General features: G+C 45.9%; 1 protein-coding gene across 1 annotated transcript in view; it reads right to left on the bottom strand.

Annotated features, from left to right (window-relative positions):
• Positions 1-2,353: 2,353 nt before the first annotated feature.
• Positions 2,354-16,371, bottom strand: part of CARKD (carbohydrate kinase domain containing) — a 32,410-nt gene continuing 18,392 nt past the window's right edge. Inside the window, exons 6-10 of the mRNA XM_008943357.1 lie at positions 7,608-7,658; positions 7,423-7,527; positions 6,994-7,114; positions 3,423-3,543; positions 2,354-2,504 (exon numbers count right to left, since the gene is read on the bottom strand). Of these exons, the coding sequence (XP_008941605.1) occupies positions 2,354-2,504; positions 3,423-3,543; positions 6,994-7,114; positions 7,423-7,527; positions 7,608-7,658 (549 nt within the window). The remainder of the gene's footprint in view (positions 2,505-3,422; positions 3,544-6,993; positions 7,115-7,422; positions 7,528-7,607; positions 7,659-16,371) is intronic.

Raw genomic sequence — 16,371 nt, 5'->3', positions numbered from 1 at the left:
GGACTGACCCTCCTGCTTCTCCTTGCAGGACAGAGCTGCTGGTTCCACCTGGGAGCTGGAGGAGGGCAGGCAGGCCCAGAGCAACACCAAGAGCTGAGCCTGCATCCCTGGACTCTTCCTGCAGCAGCTGGAAACACTCTGCCCAAACAAAACCTGGGGGGCAGAGCGCCTGACAAAGGACATCACCCCAGCACAGGGGCTGGGGGAAGAGCTGGAGGGGCTGACAAAAGGCCAAAGGTTCTTTGATACTGCTGAGAATAAACCCTGCAGCTGTTTTTCTGCTCTTCCTGGAAGGAGAGGGAGGGGAGGTGGGGGAAATCTTCACTCTGCCAGGGGCTGGTTTGGCACTGGTGGGTGTTTTCAGTTTGTGGGTTTGTGTTGTGGTAAAGCAGAAAGGGGGGAAATGGGACCAGGACAACACCACGCAGAGCACACACAGATCATTATTTGCTAGTATTCTTTTTATTTCCTACCCAAAGAAACTGCTACATTGATTTCCAGGAGGTTTAAAAATTGTAACAATTTGTACACAGCAGTGAATAACAAGAGTTACAACTTCTGTGGGGGTTGAAAAACCCAGAGGGCAGGTTGAAATCTGCACCGAGCTGTGTTCATCGATTGGCTTGGCCTACAAATGCCACTCAGGTTACAATGCCACCCGTGGGCTGCAGACAAAACAGAAAATATTGCTTGGTTGAAAGGAAATCCAGTTTTTAAATCAGTCTTAACCTTCTGATTCAGTTTAAGAGGAGTTGAGGCTCTCAAACAGTTCTTTAGGGAGTTAAAAACAGTAGCTTAGGTTCCCCAAAGATGCAGCCAGTTTACAAACCTGCTTCAGTTAAACACCCAAACCTTTTATCAGTAGACTTTGCTCTGATCTAAAAAGTCTGTGAACCCTCCTAGACCAAAACGAGCAAATACTTAATTAAAAAAAAACCCCAACCCTATTTTAGAAACAGGGGATGGGGTTAGAAAAGAAAGAACCAGCAGTGCCTGGGGTGAGGTAGTAGTCACAGTGCATCCAGAAATACTGACAGGGGGCTCTGGGGACAGGACTGAGCTGGAGCTGGGTCACTGGGACAGGGAGCTGGGGTGGAGCTCGGGCAGCTCCTGACCCACCAGATCCCTCCCTTGCTTGTTCCTGGCTGCAGTGGCCCCACAGCTGCAGTGGGGCTGGAGGGCAGGGCCCAAAGGGAAGGTGCTTGGTGTAAACGTGGCCCTTGCTCCCCTCCTGCCTCAATCCCTGCAGGCTTGGACTGAGTGTCCAAAAATCTCAGAAACGGTGCTGGGCAGAATCCCCCCACAGCTTCCCCCTTAGACCCAACACTCCTCTGCCCTGGGGCTGGAGAGGTGTGGCCCTGGCAGCAAAATTCTGTGGGTCCTGCCCCCCTCTCCCCTCCTGCCCGTGCCCAGCAGCAGGCCCAGGCCCTGCCTGGCTGCCCCCTGCTCTGCAGGCTCCTCTGTCCTCTCAGAGCCCTTCTCAGAGCTCTCTGCTCCTCCCTCCTCACCCAGAGTGGGACCAGTCCAGCTTCTGACCCTGCCCAGGGCCTCTCCAAAGGGCATTTCACCAAGTGAGTGCTGGATGAGCCAAGGCCTGCTGCAGGAAGGGATTTTTTTTCCCCATCCAGACCAGCACAATTGCTGCTGAATTCCTGCCCCTCCAGAACATCCTTGTTCTGCAAGGGGGGGACTTTAAACACCCAACCCCAAGAGGCTGCTGAAGGGGGTGCTGCAAAATGAAACGCTGCCTCTGGGGCTGGGAAAAGGCAACTACTGCCACTCAAAATCTACAGCAACCCTCATGCATTCCCTTTCCAAAGAGGCTTTTTTTTGCTTCTTAATACACTAGCGTGGCAAAAAATGAGGTGCAAGAGCTAATTCTAGACAAGAGGGTCCAAGCATGAAAACATGACAGCCTTGGTGCCATCCAAGGAGTTCAGCTGAGCTGGTGGCAGAGTTTTTATCCAAGGATCAAGTGCATTTTTTGTTTCTTTTTCTTTTTGCTGTTCACACTTCAGTTATTGCTCAATAACTATCAAAAAGAACAGAGGAATCCTTTCAGTTTAGTTTTATTATATTATAACAGATCTGCAGCTACAGCTTATTTCAGCCAAAACATTTTTTTTCCTCTTTTTTTTTGTATTCCAAACTCTTAAAAAATATCTACATTAATCATATTTTTTTTTTCTATTCTTAAAAATAAAAACACTCTACCTAGCATACCAATGCTGCTACAGCACTTGAGAGGGTGCATTACTTATGTAACTCCTACAGTAAATGTCAATTCCTCTTGCAGTCCTTGTCCTTCCTCTTCTCCTCCTCCTCCTCCTCCTCCTCCTCTGCTGCTTTGGCTTCAGGTTTCAAAAAGTTTGTTAAAAGCTGTTCCAAGTTCTGAAACCATGTCAGAGGCAGTCATTGAACGGCCGAATTTTTGGAAGGCTTGGTGGTTAGACTGCCTTGTAAGAGAGCAAGCTCCAAAAGCAGCCACCAGGAAGGGGTTTTGACTGGAAGGGGGGAAAAAAAGACATCATTAGAGGGAGAATGGGGTGGCTCCTGTGGTGGTGGGAGCCCCTGAACCCCCCTTCCCTCCCCCCCAAGCTGGGGAGCTCTGGTTCTGTGCCCCAGGCACTGGGGGAGGATGTGGGTGGGCAGATGATTTTTGGCAGGGCCCCTGTCACTGCTCCAGGGCCATCAGCTCAGTGTGAAGGGGCTCCCGTGGCAGCTGCAGAGCACAGCATGAAGCCAAGGCACACACTGGGAGCCAGTCCTGGAGGTTCAAACACTGCCCTGGAGCAGGGGCTGTGTGCAGGCTCCTGGGCTGAGGAACCTCCTCACACAGCTGGGGCTGGGGCACTGCAGCCTGCCCTGAGCCAGGCAGCCCCAAAATCTCCTGTCTGAGACACAGGAGGGGCAGGGCAGGTGTCTGGGAAGGGGACACACTGCTCTGCTGGTGCCACTTAGACTCTCCCCCTTCTCCTGTGGCACTCAGGAGTGTCTGGGGCAGCCCCAACAACTTCCTACTGTTGTACATCCCATAAAAATGAAGTTGCCCTTTTAAACAAGCCCAAATCCCTCCTTCAGTGGCAGCTGCAACTTCAGGTACACAACCTTCAGTTCAGATTTCATTTTCCATGCTGGGTAGGTCAGAGTTCAGGATTTTAAGGTGTGGTTTGAGTGGTCCCTTTGCTCCTGGGGGGCTCTGTGCAGTGCTCTCAAGCAACACAGGCTGGGTTTAACTGCTTCATGGCAGCTGCTTTTTCCACACAGGCACCAACATGACTCTAGGGACCACCCAGCTGGGCAGAAATTGGTGTAATCCCATTTCCATTTCAAATCTCCTTTGGGAATTTCTCTAGCAGCTCTAGGACAGCTGCCAGAGGAGGACACAGAAGAATGAAGAAGCTGTTAAGGAAGGCTCATACCCGTTGGTTTTTTCAGCTCCAGCAAGGAAGGCCCAGTGTGCCAGGACTCCCAGAGAGCCAGAGAGGAGATCCCCCTGTCCTCCACACCTCCTGCTGCTCCCCTCGTGGCTGCACACCAGCACTGTGAACAGACAGACCCAGCACAAGTCACAGCACCCCCCTGCACCCACAACACCCCACCCCAGCTGGGAGGCTGCCCCCGAGGCACAGGGGCAGCAGCACATGCTGGAAAGCCACCAGGCTTAAAAGAAAAATCAAGTTAAATATTCCTGATTATGTTTTCAACCCTTGACTCTGAGAAGAAAACAGGAGAAATGTATTATCCTCTCCTGAGAGGATGTCCCACCTCAGTTTTCTCAGGTCACCAGGGCTGGGTGTCTCTGGGGTGTAGGAACAGAGCAGCCCAGGGGCTTTAGAGGCAGCACTGAGAGGATTTAGAGGAGAAATTCCATTTAGAGGCAGAATATTTCTCAAAGGAAATTTTCTCTTACAAAACCACGTGGAAAAATCTGCATAAAAAAAAATGGAAGAACTTGCAAGTAAATCCTCTGAAACAGCACAAAAACTGCTGCATGGAAGGAAACCCTTCCCAGCTCACTGGCAGAGTTCCTGCTCTCTGTGCCTGGGTGCAGCAGAGGGCTGCACTTCACTTCCATTCCCTACCCACTCCTCAAGCAGTCCTTGCCAGGCTGGTGAGGAACATTTTTGCTGCCTCTAAAGGGGGAAAAAACCCATTCCTTATTGCCCAGGACCCCAGCAGCCACCACTGCAGCACTGCCAGAAGTTCATTTCCCCAACCCCTGTCCTCTCCTCCCCCCCAAACTGAGATTCTGGCAGTGCTGCTCAGGGAGCAGTGCTCCGTGGCAGATGTCACAAGTGGGCTGTCTGGAGGAGAGCTGCCCTCTTAGGTGGGGGGCTTTATTTTCTTAAAAAAATAATAACCAATCCAGCCCTTGGCAGGAATTCCCTCTAGTTCTGCTCCTTTGAAGATGGTATCTCACAGGATTTTCACTCGGAGGGCTTGAACTCCTGGCAGGAGGCAGGATGGAAATCCTCTGTTCAAAAGCTTTGGGGCCTTCTGACTGACAGCTGAGCACAAGCCCTTGCTTATTAGCTGCATGTCACCATCTGCCACTGCTCTGTAGCCTCCCAACCTTCCAGGCAGTGTTGAGCTGTACAGGAAAGCAAGATCTCCCCCAGACAGGCCAATTATAACACCCTGATACAGGAAAAAAACTCCAGTGGTCTTCTGTTGGTGTTTTTTTTTTCCAAACAGCAAGTCTCAAATAGGTGCAGACTACCTCAGAGGTAACAGGAGCAGAGCTTTGTGCTCTGCACAGAGGTGCTGGAAAACAAACCCACAGGATGCCTTCAGAGCAGCAGAGCTGCAGGAAAGGCACCTCAACGAGGAGGGGAAGAGAAAACACTCGGGCAGCTCTTTGCACAGAGCCCCAGCTCCTCAAAACACAGCTCCAGATGGAAGGATGGGGAACATCACCCCTGGCAGCAGGCAGAGGGATGAAGAACTCTGAAGCACAGTCACTGTGAAGAACTTTTGGAAGAAAGGAATGCCCCAAGGCCATCCAGAGAAACTGCTGCAAGGGACAAGTCCTGATCTGTCACCATTGCACAGGGCAAAGGGGAACTGCAGGGAAGTCACTCAGTGGCTCTGTGTTCAACTTATTCAGGCCATAAAATAAGTGACCATCAGCCTCTTTTCAGCACTGCCTGAAGGGGAGACAAACACCAGCATTTGGGGAAGCACTCAGACTGGGGTGTCACACTGAACTACATCATCCAAGGATCTGGATTTCCCTCACCCTGCCATTGTGATGTGTGTTGTTTTAGCTGAAAGAAAAAAAATGACATCAGATCAAGAGGAGAGATGAAAAGAGCAAAAAACCTGGGAGAGAATCCAAGGTCAGTGAGATGGCAACATGTGCTGTGTGGTGGCCCAGGGCAGGCAGCTCCATCTCCTTTCTCTGTGTCATTTGGTATTGGAGAGGCTTTTGAAAAATGGAAAGACAGTAACTCCCAGGCTCAATGTTCTTAAAAAGAAGCTGAAGTCCATAGTTTCTGCAAAATTCTCAGGAACCTCCTTGCAGGCAACACAACCCCTAAAAGCAGGGTGTGTAACAGACATCCTGACCTGCCTGAAAGGTGATAACTGCTCTCAATGCTGCCTCTGTAACCCAGGGGAGAAAGCATCAGGGATGAAACCCAGGGAGGAATAAGCCAGCAGCCTACAGCTGGATGTTCACTGCTGTCCAGGCACAGAACTGGTTTTATTTCAAACCAAAAAGCTACTTAACTAAGAGAAAAAAAAATATCAGAACACAGCAAAGAACAAGGTGCAGGAAAAAAACCCCAAATCTATGAAGAAGTCCCCAAATCACCCAAGACATACCCCAAACCCCTGCCACATCTGAACATGCACAACTAAAACTAGAAGGAATTTCAGCTGTTCCCTGGTTTGTTGAATCCTGCATGCCAAGAGACACTGGAGGAGTGTCCCCTCCCTCCAGCAGTGGTAGGGGAACACTCATCTCAACAGGAGAGCAGAGAGACACCAGTGCTCAACCTCAAGCACTGACCCAGCTTTCCCAACATTCATTAAAAAAAAAAAGCAACCATCCTGCCTAAAAAGAGCATTATGGACATGAAAGCAGAGACAGGAATGAATGTTGCTTTCAGATCCCAGCCTGCCAGAGAGCTGGACTAAGAGGGGGGGTGTGGAAGGTGGCTCTGCACAAACTATTTGTCATATTACATCTGGTTTTCTGCTCTGAAAGGCTCCCAATAATGAAAAATTAACTGCACATACAAAATGGTTCTGGAGTGGCAGAAACATTTATCAGAGATGAGCATTTCAAGTCATTAGGAGCAGAGCTGCTGCTTGCTGTGGGTGTGGAATAAGAGCATATAGTCAAAATGGGATGAAGGCAACTCATGAACTCATTTGGGACTGATGGCAGTAAATAATCAGTATAAAAAGCACTGATTTGGTTAAGTATGCTTGAACCATATTAGTGACTGTTTTATAAAGTCAGAATGGCAATCTAGAGTTATATTTTTTTAATCATCAGGGCTCATGTAGAACTGCTGCATGCACATGCCCCATCTACAGCCCCATGGCACACAGCATCAAGGAACTGAGCAACTCAAACCTCAAGACATCTTCATTTGTCACACACACCCACATGGGGCTAAACAACAATTTTATTCTTCATCAATTTGGTAATGACATCTGCACTTTATATAGAACATCTCAGCTCAGGAGTTTAAAACAGTTTCCAAAGATGAAAAAACTAATTCCTTGATAACCTGTGTAATGTAAAACATACATTATACCCATTTAAATGAGAAATTGAGTTGGCAACTTTTTTAAGCCAAGTTTCACTCTTAAAAATATCAATTTAGAGCAGTCATTTAAAGGTGATCTGCAAAAACAGTCATCCCTCCCCTTCAGGGGAACACAGTCACCAACTACCACATCACCCAACCCCTGGGGCTGGGACTGGAAGCAGAGAGAACAAAAATGACACTGCTGAAAGTAAAAGGCTCCACTTACCTTTCTCTCCATCTGAAATGAGATCTCTTTCTCCCTTCTGAACAACTGTCAAATTGCCCATGGCCTGGCTGAGCCTCAGCACACACCCGTGGTGATCACTGCTGTCTACAGGGTCTCTGAGCTACAACACAAGGATTCCACCTTTCAGTTCTACAAGAACAGGTTCTTCTAGATAAAAAGAAAAGCAGCAGCAGCAATCATCCCAGGTATTTTTTTCTACACTCACTGCAGTGCCCAAAAAAATGCACACAAAAGGCTCTTCCCTAAAAAAAGAGCTCTAACCATGTTGTTGTTGTGGGGATTATCCCATGGAGTCAAAACCCAGGGGATGCTTCTCTCACATTAAACAGCACATAAAGTTTAAGGCAGTAATAAGTTGTTTTTAAAGACTAAACTTGCAGGTAAATCTCAGAAAGGAGAAGAGCTCACCATGGCTTCATAGAGCCTGCTGAACTCCATGTAGTTGGGAGTGAGGATAGCTCGTTGGTAGCCTTGAATAAGAGAAGGTTGCTGGGAAATGAGCCACAGTCCATCCTGCAAAACCCAGCACAGAGAACGTTTACTCCACAGATTCTCAACTCCCAAACCACTGACTGAGTCAAGAAAATACTTACAGCATCAATAATGATGGGAATTCCTTTCAGTTTTGATTTTTCTATAATACCCTGCAAAAAAAAAAGGCATGATTTTTCTATAATACCCTGCAAAAAAATGCAAAGATTTAAGGTGGATGCCAATGGAAATCTTGTAACATCCAGCACAGACCCACACAACTGATCATGGGAGTTGGTTTTATGAAGTCAGATAGAAAATAAACCTATTCCACCATGTAACAATCCCCCAGTGGCAGCAATACTAATTGTAGCTGCTTTTCTGATGGCAGTATTTTATGCACAAACAGACACCCTGAGGCCAGCAGCATGTAAGGCCCCCTCATTTCCCTCATGGTCCTGGAGATTTTAGGCTGTCAAGGAAAACCCTGTAAATGATGTACAAGGAGGCAGTTTTTAATGAATGCTCAGGGTATTGAGCATCCATCTCTCCCTTGTGTTGTGGTCAAAGTAAACACTGCCTGCCTTGCTTCCTGTAAATTATTAATGGTGGAATGTACATCTCCCAAGGGAACACCCCAAGTCTTCTGTTCAGCTCCTGCATGTTGAATGAACCTCAAGTTTTATGCAACTCGTGCCATTCAGCTGCTCCTCAATTATTCAGGTTTATGAGTAAATGTATTTAACTTATCTGTCCAAGGATGGAATCTTAAAACACACCTAGAATTAGCTGTGGCAGCCTGAAAACCAGAGAGCCTCACTTTCCAAGCTTTTAAGGAATTGATGAGCCAGAGTAATTTCTTTATTCATTAATGTTAATCTGCACAGATGTGCACAGCTCAGCTTTCCTTCAGAGAAGCTGCACTGCTCTGCCCCCCCTGTGTTAAGTTCATTAACAATTATGTTTAATTTGACTCACTTAGAATAAAACAAGCCTGTGGATCTAACAACCAGGTTTATGGGTTTTGTCTTGGGTTTTTTTTTATCCTGCATAAACAAACATCATACACCCAACAGCCTAATTATTTCTGAACCCCACTAAGCTCCTGTGATGAGGTATCACACAGCACTGAGCCCCAGTTAGCAAGATATTATATAAAAAAGCATCCAGGTCACTCTCCCCCAGTTTTTGAAGCTACAAATACCACTTTCTGCCACCTCATTCTCTAACTGGTTTTAATTGCCACTAATTTGAATCACCAGTTAATTCTGGTGTCAAATTGAGTAAGCCAGTCTCTCATGACACTTCATTTGTTAAAACCAAAACAGATCCCACCAGGAAGCCTGAAGGAAGACACCAGATCTCAGAAGTTACTTATCCTCCCAAACTGTTCTCTTAAACCTACTATGAGCACTCCAGGGAACTAATTTTGCCAAAATTTGTTGCTGAAATAGTTAAGATTTGGTCACTGCTTTGTTGTCTGGTCCCTTTTCATGTTTCTTCACAGCTGTCATCTTGACTATTGGTTGGAATTTATCTTTTTGTCTCTATGTATCTAAAACCAGGCTGAAAAAGAACCCTGCAGATCCACTCTGCACCAAAAGAGTGTGAGAATAAGGAAAAAAAAACCAAGATTGAAGTTACAAAGCTTGAAAATACACCTAGAAGTAGCCAGCTTCAGGGAGGATGGGTCCCTGGGACACTCCAGAGAACTAAGGCATTTCTTCCTAATAACATTTTTAGTTTCTCTCTCCACAATCCTGAGACATTTGACCTCTGCTTTGAAGGGAAATTCCATCTTACTAAATAAAACCTACTGGCCCAGCAACTTTTACTGTGCACCAAGTCTCTGAGGTATCAGTTTCTCATCTAACATAACAAGTGATCTTTGGTTTTGATTTCTCTCCTTATAAAACAAATAAGCAGGGGATAAAAAGTCCTTTGTCTTCTTCAGAAAGCTTATTTTTGAGCCCCCTAAAGAACCAAATAGAAAACCACCCTAATTGTTGTCCTTTCCTCCTCCTTCCTTAAATCCAGACAGCAAGTGCTTGGAGACAGAGAGACTGGTCAGTATTTGTGGCATCCAGAAGAACCTTCCCTGTTAATTGCACAATTAATACAGCTCAGATTAACTCTACTCTCACACCAAAACCTATTTATCTGTTTCTGACAGGACTCTGGGTATGAACAGGAACCATCTGCTCAGTTGTAGCCTGTGTAACAATTATTTACATGGGAAAGGATTCAGAAGAGAATTAAAATTAAAACACTAAGAACTGTTCCTATGACAAGACCTGAAATCCAAACACTGGTCACACAGCTGAACATTTAAATGATAAAACCCAAGACATCAGCTCTTCCCTTCAAACTGCATTTGGAAGATTTTGGAGATTCTAGCTCCAAGATATCCCAGTGAACTACCTTTAAATAAAACCCACCCCATCACCAAACACACACACAAAACCCCCCAGTGACCCCAAACCCACAAAACCCTCAATGCACTGAAAGCAGGACACACACACACAGAGAATCAGAACCCTCCAGGCTGCAAAGGGCCCCAGGAAGAAGCAGCCTGAAGGAATGACTGGCCAGGCTGCTGCTGAATTTCACCAATTTATTTCCACCACCATGGGCATCCAGGACACCTGCACAGTCCTTATGGAAAAAGGGAAGGGGCTGAGATGAGCCAGGGGGAGCCACAGGTTGCCAAAACCAGCTAGCATGTGTGAGAGAGGAATTAATTGCTCTGGAACTGCTAAGTACAATCAAAAGATTGTTAATCTGCCATGAAAATCTCCACAGAGCAGCCACCCAGAGGCAGCAGAAGCAGGTGCTCACAGGCAGGCAGCCTCTGCAGGCACTTTGGACTTCTCCACCCAAATCCATGAGCCAGCAGTACACACAACAGCACACAAGCCCATTCCCCACAGCTCCCTGGCAAAGAGAATCATGGCTAGTTTTGCCCACACTTCCCTCAGACTTCTCAGCTTTTTTTAATTAGATGTGGATTGGCAGCAGAACAGCAGCAATGAGTTTTAATAGACTATTAGTTGTATCACTCCTTGTGCTTTTCCTGATGAACTCGTTTAGCTACATGACAACTGTGGCACTCAGTGTTCACAAAGGGAAGAATCAGGAAATTACTGTCAGTGGTTTTAATAAAAGACTGAACATTAATGAAACAAACAGAAAACCACACCAGCAGCATATATAAAGCCACATCTATCCCACCACAGCAATTCATTTTCACTAAGGAAACATTTTCACTGAGGAAACATCACACTGTCACCTCTCCACCTCACAAAGGAAGGACACTGCAGGCAAAGTTTCCTTTCTATGGATTTAGAGCCAGGTAAACGTGGCCAGTGCCAGGTTGTGCACATCTCCTACAGCCTTCAGTACCCAAAAAGCAGTGGCAGACCTTTCCACAAAGGCCTCTCCCAACAGCCAGCATCAGAAACTGCTCTTGAATTGCCACCTAGAATCGCCTCTACTTTCCACATGGCTGCTGCTCTCCCCCAACAATCCCCAATCCATGGTTTTGTCTGGGACAGAGAGATAAAAGGGAAGAAACAGCCAGGATTTCCCTCAGCTGGAAGCACTCCTGCACACCCCTCTCCCCAAGGGGCCAGGAGGAAGGAGTGAGCTCCTCCTCAGCACGCTGCCAATCGACCCCTACCAGCAGCCCCTGGGCAGTGTCTGGGTGCTCTGTGCTCCAGGCTGGGATAAATTCAGAGTCAGCAGAGGTCAGGATGCAGCTCCTGGAGCAGCAGAGACACCTGGACAATGGGCTTGGCAGGCAGAAGTTTGTCATCTTGCACAGCTAGAGGCAGGCAGCCATCCCAAGCACAGGCTGTGCTCGAGGTGGGGGCTGAGAGGCCTCCCTGAATACATTCTGTTTGATAGAGGAGGCTTTGAAAAATGTGAAAAATGGAGCTCTGCTGCTTTAAGTTCTTCACAACAGAGCCAGATTTTCAGTAACTGCTTTTGCTTTACTTGCTCACTGGTGGAAATGTGCAGTTCACTCTGAAACTTCCTCTCACTAGCTCCCACTAACTCATCCTCCTTTCCAAACTCAGCAGTGTCAATCACCATCTCTCTGTGTCCAAGATTTATACAAATCACTTTCAAGCAGCCTAATTGCCCAAATTTTACTTTATATGTTCCTGCATGCCTATCACTAGGTCATCAATCACTCCTTCAAGCTCTCAGACCTCAGGTAAGAAACAACCACCACTCACACTACCTGGATGAACACAAACCAAATACCCTCTCTTGGAAACAAATAGCTTCATTATCTCCTGGTTTAATGAAATTTAACTGAGTCTTTTGTCTTTTAACCTTAGCATCACACCCTGGGCCCTGTTTTCCAAAAGAGATTTTCAGGTGCACAGGGAAATACTTCATTTAAGCCACACAGAGGGGAAGAAGGAGTCCCTCTGGAGAGCACCCAGCACATCATCAACTCACTGAGTGCCTTAGGAAGTGTTAAAAGCTGTGGCAACCAACAAAGCTGAAGATGCTGTGGATGGCAGCTAATCAAAACTGTCCTATTCTACACTTAAAAACCATATAGAAGAATGATGCACTTGTAGATTCCTTCTTTGAATTTAAAGTAGGCCACTTGCTGTCAAACTTGGAGGAAAATTGCAGCTAACAAAGTTTCTTCCTATCTGCCCCAGTCATATGTTACATTCTCAAAGAAGTGACAAAGCTTGAACATAAGGAACACAACAAAACAAAGCAGAAGCCTCTAAAATACTGTCCTAGCTATGAAAAAACTGTATGTATACACTACCACCCCTAAACACATCCAAATCCAGTTTAAACTCCAATCCAAAGTAAAAATCCAAATCAGAATAAATTCAGGCACTAAGTTCTTTTTCCTGCTGTCTCATCCACTGAACATTTACACTCACAAAGCCCACTGCAAAGTTTCCAGTTCATGGTTGATTATCTTCATGTTAGATTTGGCTCAAGATATTCAGGGTCAGCTGTTGGCATTTTGTCTTAAAATAAAACAAATAAACACGAACTTGAAACGAACTCTGGAATTTCTCACTGCTGGGTTTCTGTTTAGGGATTCTAGCTGAAGGCTGCTCAGGCAGAGTTGAAAAGGTGTCCAATTCCAGCTTTTTGCTTACAAATTGAAGTATTGAAACCAAGTTAAACAATATGAGATGCACAGAGAGCAAATTAACATCCCCCTTCGCCGTGAATGACTTTCATCAAGATCCATTACACGTTAGAGAATAAATTCTGCTTGCAAGCTGCACAAACCTGTATTTAAGGTCCTGTTAGCATATTTTCAAACACTGCTTTTCTAATCAAGACATTTGTGAGGCTGCCATAGAATATGAATAGTCCTTAGCACAAGCAGCAGTGGTTCTTGGTGCAGCCAAGATGATCTCTCTGCCTTGAGCTGGTGTTCCCAAGCTGTATCCACACCAGTATCACCATCACAACAGCCCAATCCTTTCCAAACCTTTGCCAGGTGTTAAAACACAGCCAAGACATTTCCACACAGCCTGAAGGTGTTGTCACTAGGGGTGGAAAATGAGACTTGTGAAATTCATAGCCCTAAAGACAGCAGAGAATTCAAGGGCCAAGGACTGGCTGAGGGTCGTGTTGGAGGGTGAGGGAGTTGGAGAGAGAAAGAGCAGTGGGCAGAAGTGGCAGTGAGGCAGAGACTCAGCCCAAAGAACCCAGGCTGGCATTCAGGATGTTTTCTTGGAGCTGAAAGAAAGACAGAAAACTGAGCAGGAGGAACATGAATGCAGCCTGAGAACCCAGCTGATCTCACCACACCTCTGTGCTGCTCAGAGCCATCACCTCTCCTGCAGGAGGGGAGCAAGCATGCTCTGCTGAAAACAGCAACCTAACCTGGCTGCTGCAGCACAAACTCCAGCCAGCCTGGGGTGGCAGGGTGCAGGATTCAGGGCTACTGCCTCAGGGAGAGAGACAAGGAACCTGGTGACAAGCAGAGATGATTCTGTACCAGTCCCTGTGACCACAAAGCCAGTAATGCACCCAGTAAAGATTTATCAAACTCTGAAGCAGAAAACTTGACAGGAAGGTCACATTCATGCCAGAAGAAAGAGGGGAAAGGAGTTGACAAGAGGCTGGAAACTGAGCAAGGACACAGCCAAGCCTTTATCCACTGGACTGCTGCACAGCAGTGCACACCCTGGAGCACCAGAGGGCTTCCCAAAGTCTTCTCAGGAGCTGCACTCACAACCCTGTGGCTCTCTCACAAACCTGAGGAACAACTCCTGATGGTACAGGCAGGAATTCCCCCACTTCCAAGCCTCAGGGTACAACAAAAACCAGATCAGAGTAAAACCAGCAGCACAGATATTCCTGGAAAGGCTGAATGAAGAATGCTGTGGTGGGCAGAGGTAGGGTAGGGACAACTAGGTACTGTCACCCACTGGGGTGAACTCAGGGAGGTAATGGTCCTGTTGTCTCTGGCCAGAATCAGTCACAGGCACTGCAAGGGAAAAAGATGCTTTCTTTAGGAGATTTTTCTGAAGCTGCAGTGCCTGGTCCTACAAATCTCTGACAGAGCATCACCCAGGCAACTGAGGAAACACAGATGTGAGGGGTTTGGCACAGACTCCCACAAGTGGCCTATAAGAGGGATAGGATTTGTAGAGTGGCTTCTTGTAGCAGGACTTGTAAATGGAATTACAGCTAAAACCAGACAATGACAGGAAGCCAATAAGTATGTATCCAAAGAGGATCACTGTGCTCTCAAGGAGGAGAGAAAAGGAAAAGAAAAAAAGCAAAAGAAACCAACCACAAGGTGCTTCTTTTCCATCAGGCTGGTGAAAGGAGCCAAAATGCCACAGGGCACACGTTGCAGGGGTTAAGCATGAGGGAAGCAGGAGATGTAGTGAAAAAAAAAAGTCTTTGACTGCAAAGCAGTCTTTGGTCTGGAGAAGGAAGATGCACCATCTGGTCAACAAGCACTTGGGCTGTTCCACAGCAAAACTCTGTCCATGGGCCATACACCAGGACCTGCAGGTTACTGCTGCACTGCTGCCCTCATTTCTCAAGGCTCAGAAGAGAGAAGCAGCCCAAACACAGGGCTGTTGGGACAGGCACACTCACTGGCCATGTGCTGGTGCAGCACTGACAGGACCTGGCAGAAGAACAGCAGCAGAGGTGACAGACCACTGTGCCTCAGCACTTTCAGGGGGCACAGGGAGGAAGGGAGGAAGTTCTCTGCCACCCTCACTGCCACTGGGACACAACACCCTGCCCAGAGAGCAGACACTGATCTACATCTCTGCCCTGGGTTCATCTGACAGCATGCTGAGCTTAGCTTAAAGGGAAAACAGAACTTTATATACCAAGCCAGCCTCCTAGCAAAGTTTAAAATAGCAATTCTATCATAATTTGCTTCTTTCCTTGAAGGTGAAGAGTGATACACAAAGCTTAAAATCTGAAGCAGGAGGGAGGCTCAGTGAAAGGGAGCACTAGTTTTCCTCAGGCAGGCAAGCAGGGTTCACTTGTCCCCAATTTCACATTAAAAACAACACTGTGTAACTAATGAACACTTACATAATTACAGTGAAGACAAAGAACTTGAGCTTTAATGTGACCTGAAATTAATCAGGTCAGATCCACAGCTCCTATGAACGTGGCCTGAGATTTTAGCATGAAGTAGCCTCCAAATGCTTCACTGGCTGGGTTTGTTTCTCTAAATTTGAGCTAGCTCACACAGGAGAGCCAGGCTGAGGTTAAAGTATGCTTGTAATCCACTAGGAAAGCAAAACTACTTTTAGGAGTGATGAAAAAAGGGGAAAAAATGCCATCAAAGTGTCTTCCAGATACTTCTGTAATACAGATATAGACAGGTAATTCCTAAACCTGTAGTACAGACAGGTATTTATAAAACCCAGGTGGAATTCTGACACAAAAGAAGCTTGTGTTAGATATCTTAGATATTCTAAATTAATTCTTATTTTCTTTTGTTTGAAGCTGTTTTTCTTCAGGAAAAAAAAAAACATTAAAAAAAATCATTGCCCATTTTTTTTCTGTAAAAGGAATTCTGAAACAAAATGTTTTCAAAAAAGGAATAAAATCTCTGTTGGAAATTTTCATTTAGAATTGAATTTGCTTTCTTGATCAGCTGTAATAATTTTTTTTCCCCTTTCTTTCTGAATCCATGCTCTATTAGTTTTGCACCTCTGTAGCATAAACCAGACACTTTTTGGAAGCAGGTGGATATTAAAAAAGCAAAAAGCTCCAATAGCAACTTTTTCTAACAAAAGCTTAGGGATAAAAACCCTCCATAGCTCTCAAAGTGTTCTAAAGTGCTTAGATAGTGGTCTCCACTCTCTTGCCTCTCCTGTTCCACAGCTTCACTGCAGACCTGTGAAACATTTCTGTGAATTACATTAAATCCACTTGTTAGTATCACTGATTAAGTCAGTAATACTTCTCAGGAAAATTGTTTTTTTTTCAATTCTACAAAATCAGATTGACATTAGACTGGAAGATACACTTTGAATGCACCAGGATGTGCTGACACTAACACAAGGCATCACCTGTAAGACACTGTAAGCACCTATTATTTAGAGCACAGAACTATCTAAGCTCCTGTTTTCAGCTCTCCACGAAGGCTTGACAGAAAATAGGATTATCTCTTTATCCAGAGTAGAAATCTGCAACATTTTATAATTAAGAGTATTATTTCTTACTGCAAGGGGACACAGTCCCTATTCCTTGGTTCTGCTCCTGATGCAAGTAGTCACACAGGGTTCCAAAACTTAGAAACTCAAATTCAGGTGTATGTTCTTATAGTACAGGTGCTTTGCAGCTAAGAAAAGACAGAGCCTTCATCTAGAGATGCCAACAACTATTTAATTAGTGACTTTC

Source organism: Merops nubicus, unplaced genomic scaffold (assembly GCF_000691845.1).
Source record: "Merops nubicus isolate BGI_N331 unplaced genomic scaffold, ASM69184v1 scaffold6057, whole genome shotgun sequence".
Classification (NCBI taxonomy): Eukaryota; Metazoa; Chordata; class Aves; order Coraciiformes; family Meropidae; genus Merops; species Merops nubicus.
This window is presented reverse-complemented; position numbering and strand designations above follow the sequence as displayed.